General features: G+C 39.1%; 1 protein-coding gene across 1 annotated transcript in view; it reads right to left on the bottom strand.

Annotated features, from left to right (window-relative positions):
* SPTA1 (spectrin alpha, erythrocytic 1) overlaps positions 1 to 25575 on the bottom strand; it is a 63293-nt gene extending 37718 nt beyond the window's left edge. Inside the window, exons 1-17 of the mRNA XM_087418961.1 lie at positions 25339 to 25575; positions 24104 to 24229; positions 22301 to 22441; positions 21323 to 21469; positions 19158 to 19291; positions 18461 to 18605; positions 16576 to 16730; positions 15209 to 15344; positions 14995 to 15096; positions 13365 to 13502; positions 12635 to 12745; positions 11247 to 11324; positions 10944 to 11099; positions 9358 to 9562; positions 7778 to 7959; positions 4512 to 4755; positions 3095 to 3217 (exon numbers count right to left, since the gene is read on the bottom strand). Of these exons, the coding sequence (XP_087275087.1) occupies positions 3095 to 3217; positions 4512 to 4755; positions 7778 to 7959; positions 9358 to 9562; positions 10944 to 11099; positions 11247 to 11324; positions 12635 to 12745; positions 13365 to 13502; positions 14995 to 15096; positions 15209 to 15344; positions 16576 to 16730; positions 18461 to 18605; positions 19158 to 19291; positions 21323 to 21469; positions 22301 to 22441; positions 24104 to 24229; positions 25339 to 25575 (2560 nt within the window). The remainder of the gene's footprint in view (positions 1 to 3094; positions 3218 to 4511; positions 4756 to 7777; positions 7960 to 9357; positions 9563 to 10943; positions 11100 to 11246; positions 11325 to 12634; positions 12746 to 13364; positions 13503 to 14994; positions 15097 to 15208; positions 15345 to 16575; positions 16731 to 18460; positions 18606 to 19157; positions 19292 to 21322; positions 21470 to 22300; positions 22442 to 24103; positions 24230 to 25338) is intronic.

Here is a 25575-nt window from a genome sequence, read left to right as displayed (position 1 = left end):
CAGGGCTGTGAATAATTAAAATTAGCACCCACCAAAGTGGAAAGATATAACACGTGAGGTAGAGTCTTCAGAAGGGTTGTACCTTAGTAGTAGATTAATCTCTAAATTAGTTCCAGAATAAAGGCTGCCCTGGAAATACCATAAGAAAGTGCATTTAAGAAGCTCAATGATTGCCCAAGCTGAAGAAACAAAAAAAAAACACACCAAGTTATATCATAATCAAATTGCTGGAAACCAGTGATAAAAAGCTTAAAAGAGTCAGAGGGGAAAAAAAAAAGACACACTACATATGCAGGAGCAAAGATAGTAATGATAGCATATCTCTCATCAGAAACTCTGCAAGTCAGAAGACAGTGCGGCACCATCTTTCAAGTACTGAAAGAAAGACACTGTCAACCAAGAATTTCAGATCTAGTGAAAATGTGTTCCAAAAATGAAGTCTTTTAGACCAACAAAAGCCTAGAGAATTTATGGCTAGCAGACCTGTACTACAAGAAATGTTAGACGAAGTTCTTCATGTAGAAGGAAAATTATACAGGTAAAAATATCAACATAGACAAAGGAATGAAGAACGCAAATATGTGAGTAAATATAGAAAGGCTTTTTTTCTCATTTCTTAATCTCTTTCAAAGCTAATCTATTATTAAAGCAAAATTAATAACAATGCATGGTGGGGTTTATTACATATGTAAAATTAAAATGTGTGACATCAATATACAAAGGATGAAAGGGGAGAAATGAAACATATTGTTTAAGGATCTTATTCTACAAGTGAAAGGGTGAGATACTATATGAAAGACTGTGATAAGTTAAAGATCTATACTTTATATCCTAGAACAGTGGCTCTTAAATTTTTGCTCCTGGAATCCCTTTTTAATTTTATAAAGTATTGAGGACCCCTAAAAGCTTTTGCTTTTATGGCGATATCTATTAATGGTTGCCATATCAGAAATCAAAAAAGGAAAGTTTAAAACAAAATAATACACAAGTAGGGACCAGCCCAGTGGCATAGTGGTTAAACTTCAATGTATTCCACTTTGGCAGCCTGGGTTCACAGGTTCAGATCCCAGGCACAAACCTACACCTCTTGTCAGCCATGCTGTGGTGGCAAACTACACACAAAATACAGGTAGACTGGCACAGATGTTAGCTCAGCGCTAATCTTCTTAAAGCAAAAAAAGAGGAAAATTGGCAAAAGTTGTCAGCTTAGGGCGAATCTTCCTCAGGAAAAAGAAAAAAAAAAGAGTACACAAGTATATATTCCATTAACCATTGAAGAAAAGGCATTATCACACATCATGTAGATTCCAGAAAATTTCACTGTACACTTATGAAATAACGAGTGTGGAAATGCAAATAACAGCAAATAACGAGTGTGGAAATGCATCATTATGAAAACCACAAAACTACAACTAGAGAATCAGTATCCTGGAATAAACACACCCACACAGCTATAGCTAAGAAACAAATATGGAGATAAAATGGAATCAAAATAAATACACAATTAATCCAAAGAAAGTAGAAACTTATGGACAAGGTGAAAACAAAACAGCAAGATGCTAGATTTAAACTTAACTATATTGATAACTGTTTTGTTTTAAAATTGAGGTAACAATGGTTTATAACATTATATAAATTTCAGTACATTATTATTTATTATTTATTATAAATAAATTTACATCATTATATTTCAATTTCTGTGTAGACTCCATCATGTTAACCACCCAAAGACTAATTATCATCCATTACAATACGCATGTGCCCTTTTACACCTTTCACCCTCCTCGCCTCCCCCACCCCCTTCTGGTAACCACCAATCTAATCTCTATATCTATGTGTTTGTTTTTGTTGTTTTTATCTTCCACGTAACAGTGAAATCATATGATATTTGGCTTTCTCCATCTAACTTATTTTACTTAGCATAATACCCTCAAGGTCCATCCATGTTGTTGCAAATGGCATTCAATGTATATGGTCTAAACACTTCACTAAAAGCGAGAAATTACCAGAGTGCATAAAATAAAAGCAAAGCCTAACTATATGTTGTCTATAAGAAATCTGCTTTCAATATAAAGAAACAAAGCAAAAGCAAAAGGATGGAGAAATGTATACTGTGCAAACATGAATCAAAGGCAGCTGAGTGGCTATATTAAAGTCGCAGTAAGTAGCCTTTAGGATATCATCAGGGATAAAGAGGGCTATATCATAATGTTAAAGATTTAAATTCATCAAGAAGACACAACAAGCTTAAATATCTACGCATACAATAACAGCTTCAAAATACGCGAAACAAAAACTGATGGAATAAAAGGAGAAATAGATAAAATCCACAATTACTTTTGGAGATTTCGAGGGAAAAGCGAAAAAAAATAAGATGAGTTACTATAGTAAACAGGAACCCCAAATAAACATTTTTAGATTTGAAACACTCTTGAGATCTGAATTTTTGCTCAGCAAGATGAATTTTAAACTATACTTTTGATAGCTGGGTACTGGATGGTAGCAATTTATTCCTGAATTAATAGAGGAAAAATCCCAATGTAATCTGCATTGCTTGTACCATATCTGGCATATGATGGTAGGTTCTGAACATCATATTTAAGCAGTAAGGATTTCTGAAGATAGGAAATCAGGAAGAGGAGAGATATTGAGACTGTATAAAGTAAGAAATTTAAGGAAATGTTGCTATTTATCATAAAGACTATAAGACATTGGGAATCTAACACATATCTTCACAGATCTGGAAGTTCCCATGTGAGAAAAGGACCTGATTTATTTTATGGGGCTTTGTAACTTAAATTCTGTAACTTCTATAGAAGAGCATATTGATTGTTAGAGTAAAAATATTTTATTTAAATAATTTTGGCTTTACAGAAAAATAGAAATGACTGGCTCATGAGGTAGGGAGGTTCCTATTATTAGAATATACAAGCAACATCGGATATCTGTCAGAAATGCCCAAGGCGAATTCTGCATTGTATGGAAAGGTGGATCAGATATCTTTAAATTCCCTTGAAGCCCTAAAATTGAACAAGCTTCTTCCTATAAGTTTGGCATAATGATGATTGGGAAACCCAATCTCAATCATACATACCTTCCTCTACCATTTTGTTTCCTCTCTCTGTTATTGCTTGGATGTGTGGCTCATGGCTGGCAATGTCAGCCTGGATGACTTGGTGTCTGTTCAGAAGATTCTTGGAAGAAATCAGATCCTTGCCTACAGAGAAAAAAAACTTCAAGCTCTGGTATTGTTCTAGTGTACGGAATAAGAAGAGGCTACTCTCCTTCTTTATAACTCTTGGACCTATGAGTTCTTCCCTTTGAAGTTCTAATCATTGAATGGGCCACCTGAAATTTATACCATCTGTCTGAATTAACTCTGCTCAGCTTTGTTCTTCCCCCTAGCTTCTTTGTACTAAGAAAATTTCATTCATTATTCCACAAAAGATAATGAATAAATGACTACTCTCTTTGGAAAATAGGTAGAAAGGCAAATAAGTCTTCAGCTCAAATTTCCAATACTATGTAACCAATTTTCTTTCAACGTATTGTGGTATTAAAAGCAGAATCTTCCACTTACTAATTTCCATAGCTGTCAGAAAATTATTAAATTCTCTAAACCTAGGTTTTTTCACCATGAAAATGGCACAATGTTACCTGTTTTGAAGTTTTCTTTGTTAGGATTAGAAATAACTTTAAAAACTGCCTCAGTCATTGCTTAACATTAACAAGCACATAATAAGTACTATGTATTGTTAATTTCCTTCATCTTCTAAGATCCCCAGTTCCAGCTGTCTACTTCATCCTTTCTGTCTCCCATAGATGCTTCCCCTCTCTTACCTCTAGAATTTCCCTCCCTATACTTCACACGACATGCCTCTCCAGAAACTCTCTATTCCTGTCCACCATTCAAAAAGATCTTTTCTCTTCTAGGAAATTTTCCCAGACTAGGCTCTCCATTGTTATCATTGTTCAGCCCCTCATTGATGTTCCCAATATAGGTATATTAAGTTTGCACGATATTTATGCACACTTTTTTTTTGTATTTCAATGCAAGTGTCCTGGCACTGACCGTGGTCAACTGATAGCTTCCAAATGAGAGAAAAATATGTACTGCTTCAACCCTTCTATCCTTGTAATAGCTCATACAGTTATAAAAGAGAGTCATTGGCAGTATAGACAAAAACACTTGGTATCCCAAACACTAACCATGATTGCTCAGCCAAGGACCTTGGCAACAAAAAAATTAGAGCCAGTAGCAAAAAGCTGAGCACCCTAGCTCTTCCCAGAGGCCTTACATTCACGGCACTATTTATGTCTGGTTTTCAGAGGTAAACTTTTCAGTATGAATTTTTTAAAAGTCTATGGAAGACTGGAACATTTTTTGTGAGTCTGAGGCGAAAGAGCTGAGAGCAAACTTTGTACCCCCTCACTGCCGTATTGCAGGTCTCTCAAACAACCTGCAGACCTTGGTCTTCTCTTATGGCTTAGCTTGCTCAGGCTGTACTAACCAAGGTAGGTGGAAGCGGCTGAGGGTTCAGTCTCTTGGATCCAGGCCTCCTCGTCTTCTGTGTCTCTGTAGATCTGATGCAGGAGGAAAAAGTCGATGAGCTTCTTCTTCCGGGTGGCCAGCGTCTCTTTCAGGGCTTCAAACTGGGACACCAGGGACTCCTGCCTGCCCCGTAGGTCCCCAGCATCGGGATGCCCTGTTTCTTCAAAATATGCCGCCAGGTCTGTGATGGTGTCCACCTGATCCTGAGGGAGAAATAGAATGGGTGTCAGAAAATCCCACCATTTAGTAGAAAGAGATGGGAATTTGTGGTGGTAGTGGGGGGTCATGGGGAGAATCAGCACCCATGTGTACTATGTTAGGACTTCAAATAGAGTGAAATAGAGTGGGAGGGGTTGCTACATTGAGGACCACTTCATCAAGCAAAGAGCTAGGAAAGTAGTTCTTAAACCACATTTTAGAAAGGACAAAATATTTATAGAGTGTCCCAGGGAAATCAGAGACTCCAGACTACAGAGCCTTAATGGTTTGGGAGTGTTGATAAATTGTGGCCCCAAGGAAAACAGTGGGAGGCTTTTTCTATCTTAGTTCCCCTTCCATCCTCTTTCTTTCCCTTTAAAAATGAGCTGTAATTGTAAATAACATGGATACTTCTGAGGCCTAAGTTTGTTGGATAGCAGGAACAATGCCTATGAGATGAAATGTGATGTTACAAAAACAAATGTCAGAACCTCAGAAAGAGAAATGTGAAGGTAATGCCTTGACCATTACCTAGTAGTGTGACTTCAAGTAAATCACAGTCCCCATTTGGGCTGTATCTAAGAAAGGAGGAATACAGACACAGTATTTTGAAGGATCTTCCTAGAAATAAAATTTTAGCTGTATTCCTAGATGGTAAAATAGATACAAGAGATGCATTCCATCTTTATTGGTAAGGTCAACTGTAACTGGCCTGGCAGAAGCACAGTGCACAGGATTTTTGTTTGCTTGTTTTGTTTGTTTGTTGGGGTGGCGGTGGTGGTACATAAGAGAAATTCTTCAAGAGATAGATGAATAGCAGGCATTGGTTTTATTTATTCTATTTTGCTATTCAGTGTTCAACCTATAAAGGTTTCAATCAATCTTATCTCAATTTGGAACAAACCATTGACCATCAATAGCTTCTTAAAATGTATACTCACTTCTCCATAAAGAATTAAAGGCTTTGGGCTGGCCCTGTGGCTTAGCGGTTAAGTGCGCACACTCTGCTACTGGCAGCCCGGGGTTCAGATCCCAGGCGCGCACCGACACACTGCTTCTCCAGCCATGCTCAGGCTGTGTCCCACATACAGCAACTAGAAGGATGTGTAACTGTGACATACAACTATCTACTGGGGCTTTGGAGAACGAAAAGGAGGAGGATTGGCAATAGATGTTAGCTCAGAGCCGGTCTTCCTCAGCAAAAAGAGGAGGATTAGCATGGATGTTAGCTCAGGGCTGATCTTCCTCACACACACACACACACAAAAAAAGAATTAAAGGCTTCATCAAGTACTAAAATTAAAATCTCTCACTAGCCAACTGTTCTCATCTCTTAGTAGAGACATTAACTTTGGAAAACATCATAGTGTAATAAAGTGATTTTAAAACATCATAATTATCATAAACATTATGGATCCACTGTACTACTTGAAAATGTCTAATGTAGAGCAAGATGCCCCAGACTGAGGAGAGAGAAGATGTGGCTTCTATTCTTGGTTGTCAGTCAATTGTCATTTGATCTTGGGAAAGCTCTTTCACTTTTTTGATCTTGGTTTCCTCATCTATATAATGAGGAGTTTAGGCTAAAGGGTATTGAAGATCTTTTCCAACTTTAATATCCTGTATCAAAAATTTCCCTGCAAGCGTTATATCTTAGCCTCTACCCCAACTAGGAGAACCAATAGCTGGTGATTGGATGCCCTAACTTTCCCAAATAGTGTCATATACTTCTATCTATTACGTGTTTACACAGGCTGTTCCTCTTCTTTGTACATTTTTGTTTACTTTTCATCATACGTCATCTTTTCCCTCCTTTGAGAATCTGTTGCAAACTCTCCTCCTCCAGTTAGATTTCAAAGCCATCTTTATATAGTTTTCCTTCCTCCAGCCTTTTACTTTATTTCAAGTCCCATCAAGCCATTCTTAGAGCCATATAAGCGACTGGATTTGTTTCGCTTTTTCTGTTTTCTGTCAGATTATTTTGTCTTTCCCATTTCACCCAGAGTGACCAAAGAGCAGACATCATAAAAGTGTATTTTAACAAGACAGATCAGTGGGTCTTTCTAAGGAATAGCAGAATCATTTTTAAATACAAGCTAGGATTCCTGGGACAAGAAATTGAGTCAACTGAAAGTAGAGTTCCACTGAGTTCTCCAGAAACTCGCATACAGTATTTATACTCTAGAAACTCACTGGATATATTTATTTTAAATAATAGTCTGGTGGGATGTTAGGGGCTGGCCCTGAAACTAAGAGCCTAGACATCTGCATCATAGTCCTGGCCTTTTTGTTAATTTTCTCTGTGACATCAGGGAGATTACTTTACTTCTATGGCTTTAAATTTTCTTAACTAAAAAAACAAAAAAAATGGTAGGATTAAAGATATTTTCAGGGCCGGCCCTGTGGCATGGTGGTTAAGTGCGCGCACTGCAATGCTGGTGGCCCGGGTCCGGATCCCGGGTGCGCATCGAGGCACCACTTCTCCGTCCATCCTGAGGCCGAGTCCCACATACAGCAACTAGAAGGATGTGCAGCTATGACATACGACTATCTACTGGGGCTTTGGGGGGAAAAAATAAAATAAATAAAAAAAAAAAAAAGATATTTTCAAACTTTGAATTGCAGAATGCCAGAACAAGAAGAGGCAATTTTATCCAAATCCGTATTTTACAGGTGAGGATATAGAGATGTGAAAAGGTGAAAAGACACATGAAAGATCACATAATTAGTAAGTGACAAGGCTATATGTAAAACCCAGGTTTCTGGATTGAGAGTACAGAGTTATATTTAGAAGAGTCGATAAAGTCTTTTATCAGCTACAGGGTTCTGACAAAAGACACCAGGCACCCAGGAGAATGTCTGGATTAGAGGAGATTTTGAGAAGAGGCAGTTGACCAAGTAAAATTTTTTCATTTTTACTTTTGGTTTCTTGCTCTTTCTCTTTTAGTAATAATTAGTTACTATGAGTGTGCTTAGAGCATATACAGGTGCTTTGGCCTACAATTGGCCAAAGAGCCAGAAACGAACCTGACGAGCAGCCACAGCAGACTCCAGAAGGCCATGTTTCCTGAGTAGATTTTGTACATCTGCCAGGCCTCTCCCATAATCCTCAGAGGCAGCCTGCCACTTCACCTCCTCCAGCCAGCGCTTCAGATCTTCTGCATTATTTTCAAATTGCAGCAGCTTGTTAGCTTTATGCAACTCAGTCCCTGGGAGAAGACATTAGGTATAAGACAGGTACCATAACTGCTCCTCATTGCACAATAATATAGCTGCCATTGACTTAAGGAGCAATATAATATTTTGATATTGCACTGGGAAAAATATATAACTGTCTCATGCGTGGTTGTTCAAGAAGTCACCTTAAATTTGTCGAATTTAAATGGTATTGTTTTTGAATACAGTAGTGTTCTCAAAACAAAGATAAACAATAGGTTCACTCCCTGGTAAGGCATAGCGCTGCTGTATTAGATTTTAACCATCTTAGGTATTTTCACATGTCATTTGTTACTCTCTTTTGAGACCTCCTTTTCAAAGGGATTCAAACCCAAACACTGCACTTTCCAAGAGAAGTACAAAACTTGGGCTTGGCTCAGTTTGAAATTTTGAAGTGTCTTTTTATAAATGTCTTTCTCAGAGTTTTACTAGCTCCCTTTTTTGTGCCTGTCCTTCATCATAAACCATGCCCCATAATTTTCTCTTCTGTAAAATGTCTTAATTATCTACATTGTTCTCAGCTAAATTCTTTATTCTAAGACCTTATAAAATTATTTACATTATTTCTGAGAAGCAATTACTCTATCTCCTGATGGTGGAAAGTAGCAGCAACTTCTTATTGTTACAGCCAAATTGGATTCTTTTCCTAAACCAAAAATCAGGATGACACTCAACAAAATCAGTATGATGTATGTCTTCTATGCCAAGGCAGAGTCATGTCTATAGTTGATGTTCATAACAAGAGGAATATTGAGGGGGAAACTGATTATTTGTGTTATATTATGACAGTTGATTAATTTTCCAGTGTAAGAGGGGAGGATAAATCTAAGTAGAGAATATTCAAACAGACATGTGGGAATATTTTTCAGGCTTACAGCAGAGCCTGAACACTTTCAGATAGGTGAAAAAAGCAAAAAGTCATCAAGCCCTATTTATAAGACTAAAATATTGTAGGAACATCTCATGTGGCACTGACAATATTTTAATGTCTAATTTAATAACCTGAATCATAATATCTTGTCTCATCCTTAAAACCAAAATATATAAAACCTAATTTAAGGACACTAGTTTTAGGTGCATAGCCAATACTGAATTCATGATTCCTGAATATTTATTGAAGAGAAAGAAAAAAAGAGTTGGAGAAAAGTGAAGGAAAGCAAAAATAATTTCAGTTAAAAAAACCTACATACACAAAGAAAACATAAAATTGCATAAATATATAGTGTGATAAATTTAGGTTGGATTTTAAAAGCTACTTGACCAATAAGGGAAGCAAATTTAATAGCATCCCTTCTCATAGAGGTCACCAGGTAAATTCAAGATAGTAAAGATGAAAACAGTAGGTTTCAGAATTTAGGAATTAACCTTTCACCAAAACCTCTGCTTCTAACCTTTCTGTTCTGTAGCCTCCAGCAATTCCTTCCAGAGTCTGTCAACTTCATTCACACGAGCAGTTACAATGTCAGAAGCATAGTGATCATCCTCAATCATCTTCTGGCCAGTTTTTTTTAGGTCATTGAGCAGAATCTCATTAGCTGCCAGTTCCTCTTCAAAGACTTGTTGCTTTTGAACCTGGCTTTTCAAGTTCTGTGTATCCTGAGACAAGACAAAAAATAAAAGGAAACCATTACTTGATGAATAAGGGGCAGAAATTTTTGAGGACGGGGTTACTTCTCACTGTACATATAATTTACTAAGAAGAAAAAATAAGAGATAATTGTCCTAGTCCAAGCACAGAGCTGGAGAATGCTTAGGAAACTCTGGTGACCAACCGCTCCTTTTCTACACGTGGCAAACCTGGCTGATCAATCCCTGCCTTTATTTCTGCAGAGCCTAGATATTTCCTGAAGATCAATTTGAATATGACACCCCATGCGTGTATTAAGAATCAATCAGATCTGTCATGAAAGATGGATTTTTTTCCATCCTTGCCCTAGTACATGAACCACCCATCCATTTGCTCCAAAGAGAGAAGATCCATTTACCCTATACACACTGGAACCATAACTCCTCCAGAGAACACAAACACATATTATGGAGTTTCACAGAATGAAGGGTACAGATAAGATGCTCATAGTTCTATAAAGACAGAAGAACAAAGAGATCAGAGGTATACATTTAAGACCACATGAGATATAGAAAAGTAAACATTATGAATAGATATTGGCCTAGAAACCAAGAGACTAATTCTAGCCCTGACTGTAAACATGAACGTTTGTGAGCATTTATATGTGTGTATAATAGTTTATATTACATAATATTTGTGAGTAAAAAACATCTGTTTTACACAACCCCAAGGTAGAGAAATCTATGGCACAGAGATAATTCAGGAATTTCCCCAAGTCACATAAAGTAAAGGAGAAAAGAGATAGAATTCAAGCCAAGGTTCACCTTCTCCAGAATTCATGCTTCTAATGCTTATGTTAAATTGCCTTCTAAATAATTGGATAACTTTGGGCAATTCACTTTCCATTTAAAATCTCTGACTTCCTCATCTATAAAATAAGGAGTTGTTCCCTTCCAGCAACAAAACTGTGTAAGTCCATATTAAATCAAACTCTTAGGTTACTTTTAAGTTCCAAGTATCTTTCAGTAACATTAAAGGTACATTGGGCTTAGATACAATATTTTCCTACTATAAAGGTGCAGAACGGAGCAGAAGAGGTGGTCAAGGGACTATAAGCAGCTGACTGAGGAGCAGTCCCTCCCTTTCCTCATTCTGCTAAGGACCATTGGAAGTTATGCCAGAGAAAAGGCATGAGGGGCAGCAGGGTATAGGAAAACCAGAACCTAGATTCTTGTCTTTTAACTAGATGTATAACCTTGGTGGAGTCATTGCCCTTCTCTGAGACTCTGTCTCCTTATCTGTAAAATGAGCCTCACTAGCTGGACCGTATCATCCATTCAGCTTCAAGACTCTTATTCCACAAAACTGAAGTTCTGATGGGTACGTCCAGGGTCTGAAAATCCTGCCTACCTTGTACTCTTCATCATCTGCCAACTTTTTCTTCTTGTTGATCCAGTTCTTTAGGTCATCTGAGTCCTGATTCAGTTTCTGCAGAAGCCATGAATCCTCCAGCAATCTGCGTCGAATGGCAGCCCTTTCACGTAGGACATCCCGCCGAGCCAACAACTGCAAAAACCATGAACAAAGTCACTGTCAGCAAAGCTAAATATGGACAAATGAGATTTACTGTCCACCTGGATCACTATGCCCCCAACACTTTTTCTGACCCCAGTGCACAGACAGGCAAACGCACATCTGGGACCTTGGACATACCGTGTCCCGGATAGCACCAATGTTCTCTGAATCATAATGGTCATTATCAATCAGTTTGGTTGCAGTCTTGTCTAAGGTCTGAAAAAAAAAACAACAGAGTGGTTTTCCTTCAGCAGCCACTGAGTAAGTGGCTACAGTTTGGCTAGCTGTTTAAAGAGGAAGCATAGCAATGTTGGAAGAGGACAAGTTTCAGGATCAGAAGATCTAGGTCCTAGTTCTGATTTCTATTACAAATTGTATTTCAAAATATATATCTCAGGCAGGTTAATTACCCTTTCTATGTAACAATATTTTGAAAATCTAGGTTATAGTAAATGAATTTCGATGTCACTGAAAGATGAGTATTTGATTTATTCTTAAATTTTCAACAGGAAGCACTATTGATATAGCCATCTTCAGTGGTCTGTCTATCTATCTGTCTACCTAGCCATCATATATTATGTATATATATTCCTATCTACATTTTTATCTCTGGACACATGAGGAGAGGAGTCAGAAATTGTAGAGGTTAATTTTTACTCATATTCATTTATGAACTCCCAAAACTGCTAGAGCTCAGGATGGATTGGTTGAGAATAGGAAAATCATCTAAAATAAAGGATAGCCTTTTATAAACAATACACTGTTAGCTTTTACCAATGAGAATCAGCAGAACAATCCTATGGATTGATAATGGACCATATTATGCTCCGTATTGACTGAAGATTTACAGAGAAGACTTGGAATTTTATTGTTATTGTTGTTGCTGGTGGTGATGGTATATGTGCGTGTGAGCTTAAAGCCAGCACCATCCGAGGAGACAGCCAGAGACATAGAGTATATTGGGGTAATAAAGTCTTCCTCACACTTCTCTGAGCCCTGCTTATACATTGACCAGTTTCTGGGATATTGTAATTTATGGTTCACAGGAAAACTGTAGTAGCCTAGCATCAGATGAGAGACACAAAGATGAAGGTATACTTATACAGCAATAGAACAGATATTACTTAGCTATCTAGATATTACTAGAGAAACCTAAATGGAGACATTACTGGAAAAGAATACACTGAAAAAGTAAATTTCAAACATTATAACCTTTAACTAATGATTCTATATCAGATATGGATCCAATAGTTTTTATTTACACTGCAGAAAAAATTAAGACAATCATGCACTTCATTTGAAAATATAAATGGCTTGAAATCTTTAAAAACTGTCTAAACATGCTTTATGGAATAAGAGATGTGGTGATAAAAATGGTACGATTATTTTTCCAGATGTTTGCTCTTTTAAGAATAATCCCCATGTTATGTCTGATACTTATCAGCGATTCTACGTAAGGATGAGTATTGTATGAGATGACATATACAAACATGAAGCCACTGCCCAAACCAGGGCCCATTTCTTACTGTGATCTTCTCCTCCTGGGCAGTAAAGGCTTCTTCAAAATCATCATGCTTCTGACGAAGGGCTTCCACACTGCCCAAGGAGTTTCCCAGGTCCTCGTTTTCCAGGAAAGCCTATGAGAAGACAGAAAGACATATCCCAGCTGTGCCTCATTGGTGAGAAACATTCTCTTTGGAATATCTCTAAGACAAGGATGAAGAAAGGTGAGAGGGTTGGAGAGCAAAGTGGGAATTAGCTCAAAGTAGTATGGTAGGTAGAGACTAACATCAAACAGCAGGACATTCAGATTTCCTTCCCAATCGTCTCACACAACTTTATCAACTTTGTCCACATAGAATTCTCCCAACGAATCCAGGCACCAGTCTTGAGCTCTCAAAGCTGCCTTGAGAAGACCATTCGCCACCTCTAAGATATCTCTGGTTAACTCTGCCTGACTCATCACAATTTTCTCTTTCTGACCCCTTTGCAAAAAAATTATTTTTCTTCGTGTTCAGTAGAGGTTAAAACCCCCCTACTGTTCATTTAGGTAGTTTTTCTACTCATTTGTCCATGAGAGAATTGTAGGAGCCTTATAGAGAGGGTCAATCTTTTCTTCTCCTTATGGATCACCCTCCAGTCCTGAGGACAAGCTTCAGACCATAGAAGTGCTTCTGAGGATGCTGAGAGTAGTCATGGTGGAAAATGAGGAGTGGGAGAAATGGTGTGGGACACTTGCTGAGACCCTCCTGTTACCTCTTGTCTACTCATCCAACTGTCCACTTGCTCACTGTCACGGTAGAAGAGGTGCAAGTCCAAACACTGCTCATACTGATGCTGACGCTTGACCCACAGTTCCAACAGGGCTGCCCAGTTATTGGCAAGTGTTTCCATCTTTAGAAAGAAAGAGATAATGTATCCGGAAGATATTTAATTATTTTATCCTACATTTACTGGACATCTAATAAATGCAAGGTCTTTTGAAGGATACAAAAATGAACAGGAAATGCACTTTTCTCTTAAGTCTCCATTCTCTAAGCAAATAACTGTAGTATAGGAAAAATGAGATAAATATCATAAAAGAGACATAACACACTTAATATGTATAAATAAGCAAGAAAAGATTAATTCTGGTTGGGAGAACCAGGGAGTAGAAGTATAGAAAGTATGGTACCAAACAGAGATTTAAAGGGTGGAGAAGGGGGATCAGGATTGTAGGAGGACATAATGCCACAAGCAAGTAATTGCTCCAAGTAATTGTTAGGTCATACAAAGTGCTCCAGAGAAAAGTGCTATGTCTAAAAAGGGTGGACATTTGGAGAAATTCAAGTTCTAGAGCAGTTAAAATACCAGACTGATAAATTTGCATTCTACTCTGAAACCAAATAAGAACCATCAAGAAAAGAGAAAAGTGTCATTCTCACCCATAAAAGCTTTGGTTTCTGCCCAAGCACCTGCCCAAGAAATTCCAGCTTATTAACACAGCTGCCGTGTTAACTCCATCCAAAAGACAGCACGAATTCTCAGGATCCCAAGATAAGAGGTAAATTTTTAGGACTTAGAGTCCTGCTATTGCTTTGGCAGAAAATTGTTAATAATAGAAATCTGTATTATAATGTTCTCATAGAGTTCTGGGGGAATTCAAAATACAGTCATCTCAACCTCATCCATCATAGTGCTGGAGGCTGAACGTGGAATCTAATGAGATGCAAAGAGCCTGCAAATCTTATTTTAATTATCATCTCAGGGAGTTCCTGTGACTCTGTGACTAGAGCAAAATCTCTCTGTGTCAGGGGGTTGAGGGGAGCCCCTGTGATCAAGGAGGTTAGGATAATGGCTAACCTGATTCTTCCATCAGTGGAATTCTGAGTGCTTAAAGCTTTCTTTTTACTTAATGTAAATTTGAGATACACAGATATAGGGAACTCAGTTTTCTCTGAGGTTGTTTAGAGGAGAGATGAAAAGGCACAGGTGTCAGCCACGTGCCAGGCATTGTGCTAGGGAATCCAAACATGAAAAAAATGCAGTCCTCATAGAATTTACACTCTAGAGATGAGCATGGGAAAGTGATAAAATGCAGCATATGTGATGAGGCAAGATGGTATAGAGGTTTCATATTAGGTAGAACGTAGGTTGATGAAAGTAGGTAGGTTGATGAAATAAAGCTTCAGAGATGTGGAAGCACACATCATGTCCTGAGACTTTCAAATGACTCAGTTTAGCTAAAGCAATATGAGAAGGGAGCAGTGTGAAATTTGGGTCCATGTTATTAATATGTTTACATGACTTCTATCCTCTTGCCATTCAGAGATTATCATATTATTATGAGATTCATCGAGGGCTAAATATCCATCAAAATTTCACGAACTCTGTGAAACTAGATTACCTTTTCCCGAACTTCCTCAGAGGCTTCATGATTTGCATCCAGCAGGTCTTGACCAGTCTCAGCAGCTGATTGAAATCGGTCGTCATAAGAGTCAATCTCATGCTGTGGCCACAAGACAAAACGTCTTAAAATGCAGCAAGAAACGTTCCAACATTCTTGGCATTGAGCCAGGGCACTTCCCTTTCCTCCTATTGGGGAAGCCTTTCCTGTCTACCTTGTGCTGTCGATGCCTGTCTAGTAGGGCTTCCCCACCAGCCACATCTGTAGGCAGCTCATCAGCATTGATCAGAGCAGTCTTCTCTGTCGTCCAGCCAGAGAGCTCATCATAGTCAGATAAGAATCGCTGGTACCTGAGGGAAAGGTAAAGTAAAGGACAGGAAGGAGAAGCCCGATGTAAATGGACTTCGAATGATGTTAGGGTGGGACTGAGCTAAGATGTGGCACATGCTCCTCACGCTAATCCTACCCTTCCATTCCCCTGATGTACTTCGGGTTCTGTTAGTGGTGCAGGTTGCAAGTCCTTCACTTCAGGTTGTCTATTCCTTGGGTAGATGTGTCATGGTGTGATGAGGCACATGGACATTGCATCTCCAACATCACAAGATCACACCTACCCTAGAGGGACTTAAAGTGGAGTAAAATAAATGAAGCCAATAAATAAGTACATAACATATAAATAACAGGAACCACTTCGTGAGAAGAGGGGACTAGACTTAGGGTTAGGAGCCTTCACATATCTTAGTTCATCCTAAACTCTATTAATAAAAAACAAAAACCAGGGCCTGCCTGGTGGTATAGTGATTAAGTTCACACACTTGGCTTTGGCGGCCTGGGGTTCGAGGGTTCCGATCCTGGGACCTACATACCACTCATCAAGCCATGTTGTGGCAGCACCCCATTTACAAAGTAGAGGAAGACTGGCACAGATGTTAGCTCAGGGACCATCTTCCTCAAGCAAAGCAGAGGAAGATTGGCAACAGATATTAGCTCAGGGCTAATCTTCCTCATCAAAAGAAGTAAATAAAAATTAAAAATAAAATAAAAAAAAAAAAACACAAACCACTAAAATGGTTACCTATTCAAAAAAGTAAATGCTCACCATTTGATTTTCAATCATAACAATAAGATAAAGACTGTTCTCTGGTGATCTAAGAACTAACTATAAAAATTAAATACTGAACTAATACCCAGTTATTTGACCAGCTAACCCACATTCAGGAGACAATTCTGGATTTATTTTTATGCTCTTTGGCTTAGAAATTGAGATTTGTTTCAGTTAGCACCAGGATTTTGAAGTTTCTTCAGCTGCTCTTCCAGTCCTATGGGCCATTTCATAGCACCCTACAACCACACAAACAGAGGAAGACAGGCGTGCAGGTTAGGGCAGGTGTCATGCTGAGCATTATATCAGCCTGCAAAGGACTTCCTTCGGCAACTTAAAACTTCTTTTGCCTCTACTGAGCAAGCAGGAGGGCTGAGTCTCTCATTATTTTTCTCCTTTCATTCTTTAGTTTCTGCTTTTGGTCTTATACCTGGACCCTGTAGAGATAGGTAGAGCAATAGAGAGGAGAATTTTCCCACCAATAAGAAGCCTTTAGCTTTGCATATCTGTTGGTAGCCAACGCTCGAATGTGCTCCCAGTTGGAGACGAGATCCTCTTTCATCTCTTGAATCTGAGGTGCATCTGAAGGATGAGAAAGCTTAAGTTTCTCTGCTTTGGCACATAACTCCTTCACCTTTGGGATGAAAAAGAAACCTAGTGGGAAATCCAAGCACTCTGACTCCTCGTGGCAAAGTTTTATGGGAGGTATGTAACAAAACAATCATATGAACAATAATAATTTACTAATACACTTATAGTGAAATGTTTAGATTAATATACTAATGTACTATATTAATAATAAAAATTTACTGAGCTTTTTATCTTTCACTGTGCTAAGCACTTCGCATGCATTTTCTCATTTTATAGTTTTCCTTTAATAATATTGTGAGGTAGAAACTATTCTTTTTTCCTGTTTATGAGAAAATTGAGTGGTAAAGTATTTTACTTACTCAAGGTCATTCAGCTAGTAAGTGTCAGAAGCAAGTTTAGATCTAAGTCTGTCCTTCACTACCCTCTATACTGTTTCCATAAATATTGTTGTGGGAATCAGAAAGAAATTTCTACCAGGAAAATTTCTGCCAAGAAAGTTCCATTAATGCCAGACCATTTTGAGTACAATTCCTGGGGAGCAGGGTTACTAGGGCAAAAATATGAATATGGGTGACTTTCCACATGTCACCATTAGTCCTTTCATTATACTCAACTATAATCGGGTGTTGTATAGGATTTAAGATTTTATTATCATTATTCATAAAATCATGGGATTTTATTTTTCATTATTAAGATAAAAGACCAAGGACAAAAAACATGCAAGAACGGAAGAAGGAGTAGAATGGTGGAATAGTTTTCAAAAACTGGACTCAGGGACAGAGCTATCACTAAATCACAGTAAGTGGGGCATCTTCCTGTGAGGTGACTCCATTGTAGAAGCTGAGGAGTAATTGCCTTAAGTTATGGTTAAAGTTGTGAGGGGAAGTAAGGATGGGAATCATTCAAGAATACAGCCTTGGGCCAGCCCGGTGGCTTAGCGGTTAAGTGCGTGCGCTCTGCTACTGGCGGCCTGGGTTCGGATCCCGGGCGTGCACGGATGCACCGCTTCTCTGGCCATGCTGAGGCCACATCCCACATACAGCAACTGGAAGGATGTGCAGCTATGACATGCAGCTATCTACTGGGGCTTTGGGACAAAAAAAAAAAAAATAGGAGGAGGATTGGCAATAGATGTTGGCTCAGAGCCGGTCTTCTTCAGCAATCGGAGCAGGATTGGCATGGATGTTAGCTCAGGGCTGATCTCCCTCACAAAAAAAAAAAAAAAAAGAATACAGCCTTGCTCCAAGTTGTAGTATGCCTATGTCTACTCCTCTAAGTAAAGGAACTGGATTTTCCCAGGTTTTGGAGGAGAACCCAAAGGTGGATTTAGTAAGCTCTGTGTTTATTATAACAAGGGAAGAAGAAATGTCTTCCCTTATCTACTGAGTGAAGGACAAAAAGAAACAGGATTCAGCCGCAACAGAAGAAAGTATGATTAGATGAAAGGAAAGATCTCTGGCCACAGGGTACTGAGTAAGATTGGGAAACCATTCTTGGAGGTATCTTCTTTGTTTTTTAATCATGAAATATATTACAAAAAACACAAGAGTATGCAAAACACATATGTGTATTTAAATAAAAGTAATTTAAATAAAAACAAGAGATATCCAATATTCACATACAAGTTATGAACTAGAGTGAGGAGGTATATTCAAGGGCCACAGAATTTCTCCTTCATTGAAACAGTGAATTTATTGTATCCTCTGGAGGCAGGATGACCACTAAATGCCTCTTCTAGCTCAAGGGGCTAGCCCTTCCTCAACAGTGGCTTACCTTGTCATCCATGACTGCAAGGCTCCTCTCAAGTCTCTTGTGATTGTGAAACAGTGCCTCAGAGCTAATAAGGTCTTTGCCATAGTCTTCAGAGGTGAGTTGAGGCTCCTTCTCCTTGATCCACTGGATGGCTTCGGTCACATCCCTGCCAGATATCAACATGAGCTCCAAAAAAAGAAGATGGCAGGCATTCCAGGGCAAACAGAGCACACAGCAAGGACCACCCTACTTCACCCAGTTAGAAATTACCGTCTTCCTACACACTAGCAAAATGTAATGTAAGGTGTTTTCGCTTTTAACGGTTTCCATTGAGATGTAGGGACCTACACATCCTGAGTGTTGAGCCTCCAGATATACTTCCCATATCTGGGTCAGCTCTTCGTGAATGTCTTTCTTCACAACTCCACCTTCCACCTCCATCCAACTCTTAATCTGCTTTCCTTGCCTCTGATGAGCTTCCATCATAATTCACTAGTGTTATTTTTATTGCTTTGAGTTCCATTTACCACAAACTTGGCTATAGGGCAGGTCATAGTTTTCTTAACTATCCCCTCCCTTGCTATCTTAGAGGCAAGCACACGACCTTTTTTGGTTTGAGATATTGGCCACTAATTGTTAATAGTAGACAGAGGCTAACATAAATAACAAACATGGTGCTGTTGCAGAGTTTCTTATATTGTGGTGGCCAGATTCATACCTTTTGAATCGCTGGAGGTCTGTAGCATCAGACAGTGTTTTCTGTCTCTGGAGAGCCAGACTGTAGAGACGCTCCCAGGCAGAATTCACCTCATCCTGCTTTGACTTAATCAAGGGCAGCTCCGGGTGGTTCTCCTGTGGGAGAAAACCAATGCTGGAATTATGCCAAGGTGAGATTATTCTAAAAATCATTTAAACCCTTCTCATTTCACACTGGTTCATACTTTGTCAGAAGTGGAGAATGACCATTTAGCCAGATGTTGAACTTCACCCTAGCCCTGCCCACTAGCTTTAACCTGATCCACATTACCAAAATCCAGAAAGCCAACCTGCCAGATATTGTGTCTTTTGCCCACAGCACTGGGCTAGCCTGCTAATAACATGATGGTTGCCCTACCGTGATGTTATTTTCAGAACCCCACTTTGTTGATGCCTGCCAAATCCCCTGAAAATCCTGAAAACCAAGGAGAAGAAGAGAAAATTCCCTTTGTGAACTACGACTTAATTTTCCAAAACTCTAAGAGTGTGGTTCTTCACTCTTTTGGGGTCCTGAAACCTTTGAGAATCTAATGAAAGCTATTTCTCTCTTATCAGAATTATACACACTTAAATACACATATAATATATAATATACACATACACTATCTGAAGCAATGAGATTTATAAATACTGATTAAGCTAGCAGCATCAGCCTATTTTGATATTTGGCAATTTTGAGTAGTTCCTGTATGCCCAAGTCCCTGTTTCTTCCAGTTCCATTCCCATACCAAAGCCTCTCCCAACAGAATTTTCTACATTCTCCTTCCTGAGTGTATGGCCCTTTCTATCGTAGCTGTGTGGACCCCACTACAAAAGAGCAGATGATACACTTTGTATTGTATTGGGTTAATCCTTCCTATGGTAGATTAGAGAAAATGGTCACGTTATTTTGCCACAAGGTCCTCCTTTCAAGAAGTGGAGTCTATTTCCTCATGCTTTGGGTCTGGGTTGGCCTGTGAGTTGCTTACCAATAGAATGTGGCAGAAATGATATTCTCTGAGCTCCAGCACTTAGACCTCAAGAGGCTTTTCAGCTTCTGTTCTTACCTTCTTTGAACACTGACACACAAGGAAGCATGGTTTACTGAAAAGTGAGAGGTCATATGGAGAAAGCCTTCCTTGTCCTTGCCAAGGCCTCAGACATGGGAGCAAGGCTGTTTTAGCTACTCCAACCCAACTGAGCTGACAATAAATGCAACCAGGTGAGGTCAGGAGAACTGCCCAGCTGAGCAGCTGAGTCACTGAACCATGAATCAGCAAATCTGACTCAATGAATCACCAAAAAAATAAGATGTTTGTTATTTTAAGTTTTGTGGCAGTTTGGTAGATAGTGATAGATAACTGGAAATCTCCACAACGAGAGAAAGGTGGTGGAGGGAGAAAATTTAGGGACTGTTGGAAGAGTGACTTGGAAAAAAATTGAGAAACAGGTTATTCTTCCTACTCCAGTACCCATTCATCCTGTAATCTTTGTTCTATTAACACAGAAGGATCATTCCCATTACGGAGCTGCAGTGATAAAGAAATTATAATTGGAAAAACATAATAGCCAACGCTGGAGTTTCTAGTTCCTCTATATATATGTAAATCAGACCAGCTTCCCAGTTTTCTTGTATATACTAGGGTTACTATTTATACATTGAATATTTATCTGTTCAGATATTGAAAACTTATTTAAGCATTTTCTTAAGTAAATGAAGGTAAATTTGCCTCCTGTCCCCTCCACCCCAACAAAAAATCATGTATAATGATATCACGTATATTGTGATCGCCCACCATTATTTTATATTCTTCTCTACTTTATTGTGGTTCTTCTCGTGAAGAGTGTTGCATAAACATGAGTACTCAGTCTACTGCACAGTGCAGGAGTTATCTCGTTGTGGATTTAATTCCTCTACACGTGCACACACACACATACACACTCACTCACACCTCTGTTTCCGTGGGCTGGCAAGGAATGGAACCAGAGAGGAGAAGAAACAGCTCTGGGTATGTTACTCCAGGGACATGAATCCCTCTGTTTTCTCACAATATCCTATATCTCTCATGTCCCACCTACTAATGGCCAAAAGTTCTTCCTAAATGGCAGATGCTTTCCTTAGATTGACTCTTTTGTTCCCCGCCTCACCTCAGCACACTCATTGGCATATTGGTTCACTCGATCCACTCTCCTCTTTCGAGCTGTCAGCTCCTCTTGGAACTCTTCAAACTTCTTATGCAGAATCTCTGTTTTCTCCCAGTCCTCACCTAGCTCTACTGATGTCACTATAGCTTCCTGTAGACACAGAAAAGTTTATTGAGTCACCAGCAAACATTTATGAATTCCTGCAGATCAAATGCCCCAAATCCTTGCCTGCATTCCCAGGATAACTCAGAAGGAGATATTGGTGGATCCTGGGGGAACTCCTTCAGGAAAAAGCCAGAGGCAGGAGTATATTTCCTGAGGTGGCACCCTGGCCCAGGGGACAGTGCCCTTTGGGGTAATCCTTCAGCAAGGCCAAGGGCATTGTCAGCCATGGCCCGTGGAAGCAACCTTTTATGTTTTGGAACATAAAACATACATCTGGAACATAACAATAAAGTCATCCCGGTTCTACTCAATTCAACAAACTGAATAACTACAAAAGCAGTGTGCTAAACACTTGCTTGTGTAAATCTTCAGTCCTAACTATAGTATTATTCTTAGGTATTTAGAAAAATAGAAAACTCCGTAGTTGTAGGAACTGAGAGACAAGGGACCAGGGAAAGAGCTGGCAATATGCTCAACCTGGACCCAGAATAAGAGCAAAAATCTAGGAGAAGGCATTAAGGATCGTGGAAGGTAGGAAAGAGATAAGCCTAGATTATCTTTCAATGCACAGTTTCTGCATAAGTGCTGCCTTCTCCATGTTCAGATACATACATTTAGACTTACCCCCCCCACATATACAATGTTAATAATACTCCGGAATACTCCTAAATCTTTGCCAAAATTCCTCCTTCTTTCGAGGAACAAAGTCCAGGAACAGACACACTGATTTCTTTATGAATAGCCTGCATTAAATTGATATGGGTGCCTGGGACAGAGAGGTGGGAAGTCCTATATGTGTACTATTGAGTCCTATACCTTGTCTGCAATCCACTCCAAGATGTCAGCACACTCTTGCAAGTACTGGTGTAGCTTCAGGGCCCGCAGCAGCAGGGTACCCTTCTCCTGAGTCAGCTCTGACAACAGGTCCCACAGATGGCGCAATTCATCTAGGTGGTTCTTTGGGGAGGAGAGGCAAAACCACTCAGGCACAGAGACTGTGGAGAAGGTGCAGACTCAAAGACTTGTACAGAGAGGGACCTGGATAAACATGTCTCCTCCTATTCCCTTGTGCATTAACTGCTCAACAAATATTTAAAGGAGGAAATAGGATACATATGGGAATAGCTATTAAATCCAGCCATATACTATCTTCCACAAGATAAAAATTTTTAGAAATGCTTTGGAGTTTTAGAGGATGAAGTGATTAAAAACGCTCAGACAAGACAAAGTAAGGATTCCTGGAAAAGTACTCATTTTAACTGGACCTTGAGGAACAGATAGAATTTTGACAGGTAGATGATAGGCAGAGGTGTTCTAAGCACTGGCAGAGTCATAGAAGTAACAGCATGAACTGTTTTCCAGAAAGTATAAGAGCTAAAATTTTGCTGGCTTATAAAGTAAATCAGTGGCACCAAAGCAATAAGAGGATTTTGAGACTATGTAGTCGAGAGTTTTGATGACAGGTTAGCTTGAATATCATGTAGTACATTTCTTGTAAAATTGAAGTTATCATCTATGTCATGTCTTTAAGAATCTTGTATCTTTCAGCTACTCCACTGCTCAAGGTAGCGTGTAGACCACATTTTTATCTGAATCTTGCACAACACAATATATCATAGCCCCAGTGATTCTGATAGATGTGAAGGTATGTCAACCATTTGTCAAACATTTTAATTAAAGTAGAGAATTGGTGGCACACAAAACTGTGAATAATACAAAAATGATTTCTATTTTATATCAAGAAATACGTTGGAGATTTTCTTGTTAGAGATCTCTCTTTCTAATAAGGTTTTGTTCTGGTTAAAGTCTGTGTTCCTTGACCACATTTTGTTGACAGTAAAATGGGGTAAAATTTATATGCTCAATATGGGAAGACCAGTCCCAATTTTTAAACATGTAATACAAACTTGTTTTAACAATTTTTAAAAAAATAAACAGTAAAAAATCCACTTATACAAAAAAGATCCTGAATAGGCTATATCAACAAAAACATGTTGGAAGAGTACATAGATTAAGTCAGAAAAGAGCTGGTACATTAATAATGGGCTCCAAAGTGGTGGGGTGGTGATTTTCAGTGTTCAGTGTTCAGGGAAGATTTTCTGAAGACGAGGGATGTTAGGAGTTTTTCAAAGTGACCGTGAGAGTTTGGAGGGCTACTATAGTGGTTACAACATGTGGGCTATGAAGAGAAAGGAGCATCATAGACAAAGGGAGAAAGATTTCAGGGAAGATTCATACGGGAGAGCAACCCTTGTTTGAAGAGTTTAAAGGAAAAGGAATCTGAGGTCAGAAAAATAATTAGAAAGAACATTTGGGAAGCCAATTCATCTGGGAAATGTGGAACCAGGTTGAAGTGGGCTTGATCTTGAGCCAATTTATGCTGCATGGCATAAGGAGGAATGTGATGCCATCAAGGACAGCTTTTGTATCATAGCTCTTCACGAGGAACACAAGGACATCCCATCATTTTTCCTGCACCAACCCCAGTAGAAGATAAGAGGCAGAAGCCTGATTCCAAGCCAACTACATCAAAGTTAATACCCAATATAATCAATTAAAACCCTGATAACATAATCGACAATTGGAAACTTCTATTCAAGAGCCCTACCGTACATTTACCTTGGTGTCCTCATGGGCAAAATGTCCCTCAGGAAATCGAACTGTTCTGATTTCTTCCAGTTCAGGGATGACCCTTGATTTTGCTTGTACCTCTGCTTCGAAGGATTCATGCTTCCGATATTTCCCCTGACGTTCAGAAATCAGAGTTTATTGATAATGAAGCCTAGTCTCCCAGACCATGAAGAGGCCCTTGGTTCCTCATTTTACTTTTAGACAGAACTACCTCTTTCCAAACCTAGATTAAGTGATAACCCATGATCATAGCTGGAAGAGTCACATCCTAAAAGAAACGATCACTCAAGGCAGAATCACTGCACATAGGTTTTCAAAGGGTTCCAGGCTAAGTCAGGGACAATAGAGGAAGGTTTTTTTCCTGTCCCCACTGCTTTTGGGGAATTTCCACTAAATATTCTATTATTTTAAAGTCTCAGTTGCCTTCTGTGGGAATGAAAGAATGTAACACAGAGTTTCTCCTCTTCAGAAAAGAGGAATTCCTCTTCAGAAAAGAAGAACTAAGTGCTATTGAAAGTAGAGCACAAGGAAGAAGATGATCATAACAATAATGGCTTTTTTTAAATTGAGAGGTTTTTGCATGCAGAATTATGCTATCAGTGTCATATATAAATTGATCCATTTAATAGATATCATTTTGTCCTTTTTCCAGGTGTTCCTTCTCCAACATCCACTGCCCCTTTTAGGCATGTAACCCTTTCTTCTGATCATGACTATGCCACATGTTATAATACAGGTAGGAGTAGGAGCTTCCACCAAACCTCTCCTCCTAGGACCCTTCATTTGTCCTTCACAAGGGGCATGAATAGCCATTTGGGAAAAAGCCTGGTTAACTCATGTCTTTCTGAGGAAAGTAGGGAGCAGTTGTTTCAGAAACATTGATGTCTCTTCACCTCAATTCCATCCTTAATGTCACAAAATATTGAAATCACGTGAATAAATTCCTTGAACTCTCAGTCACCATTTTGCCCATAGCCTAACTTCAGATGAATATTACATTCATAGAATGCTATGTAGAATGAGTTTTCTTTGTATGTAAGACATTGAGGCTTAAGAAGTTGAAGAAGTGGTCTATTTAGAGGCAGAATCACTCTCCTTAACAGATAGTCTAATCTTTCTATTACATCATCCCCCTATGGTTAACCAGATATATATTTATAAGAATGTTTCCCTCCCTAGAGATCTTAGGGTCTGCTCTGGGGAAGTCAGTGGAACTGAGTGACCTGTATGTTAGTTGGGTCTTCATAGCTCTTATCTTCTGCAATCTTAAGTTTCTCCAAGATCCATTTCTCCAGGTCATCTGCATCTCGTCTGAAAACCTGGTAGTGATAGGACTCTTCAAGCTTCTGACCCCTCTCAGCAACCAGCTCCTTGAACCTCTGGTACCGAGTCAACACCTCCTGACGCCTCTTCTGGATCTCCTCCGCTGTTTCCAGCACCTTTGGCCCACCACTTGCCAT

Source organism: Ceratotherium simum, chromosome 2 (assembly GCF_057802395.1).
Source record: "Ceratotherium simum simum isolate JZ-2026a chromosome 2, ASM5780239v1, whole genome shotgun sequence".
NCBI lineage: Eukaryota > Metazoa > Chordata > Mammalia > Perissodactyla > Rhinocerotidae > Ceratotherium > Ceratotherium simum.
This window is presented reverse-complemented; position numbering and strand designations above follow the sequence as displayed.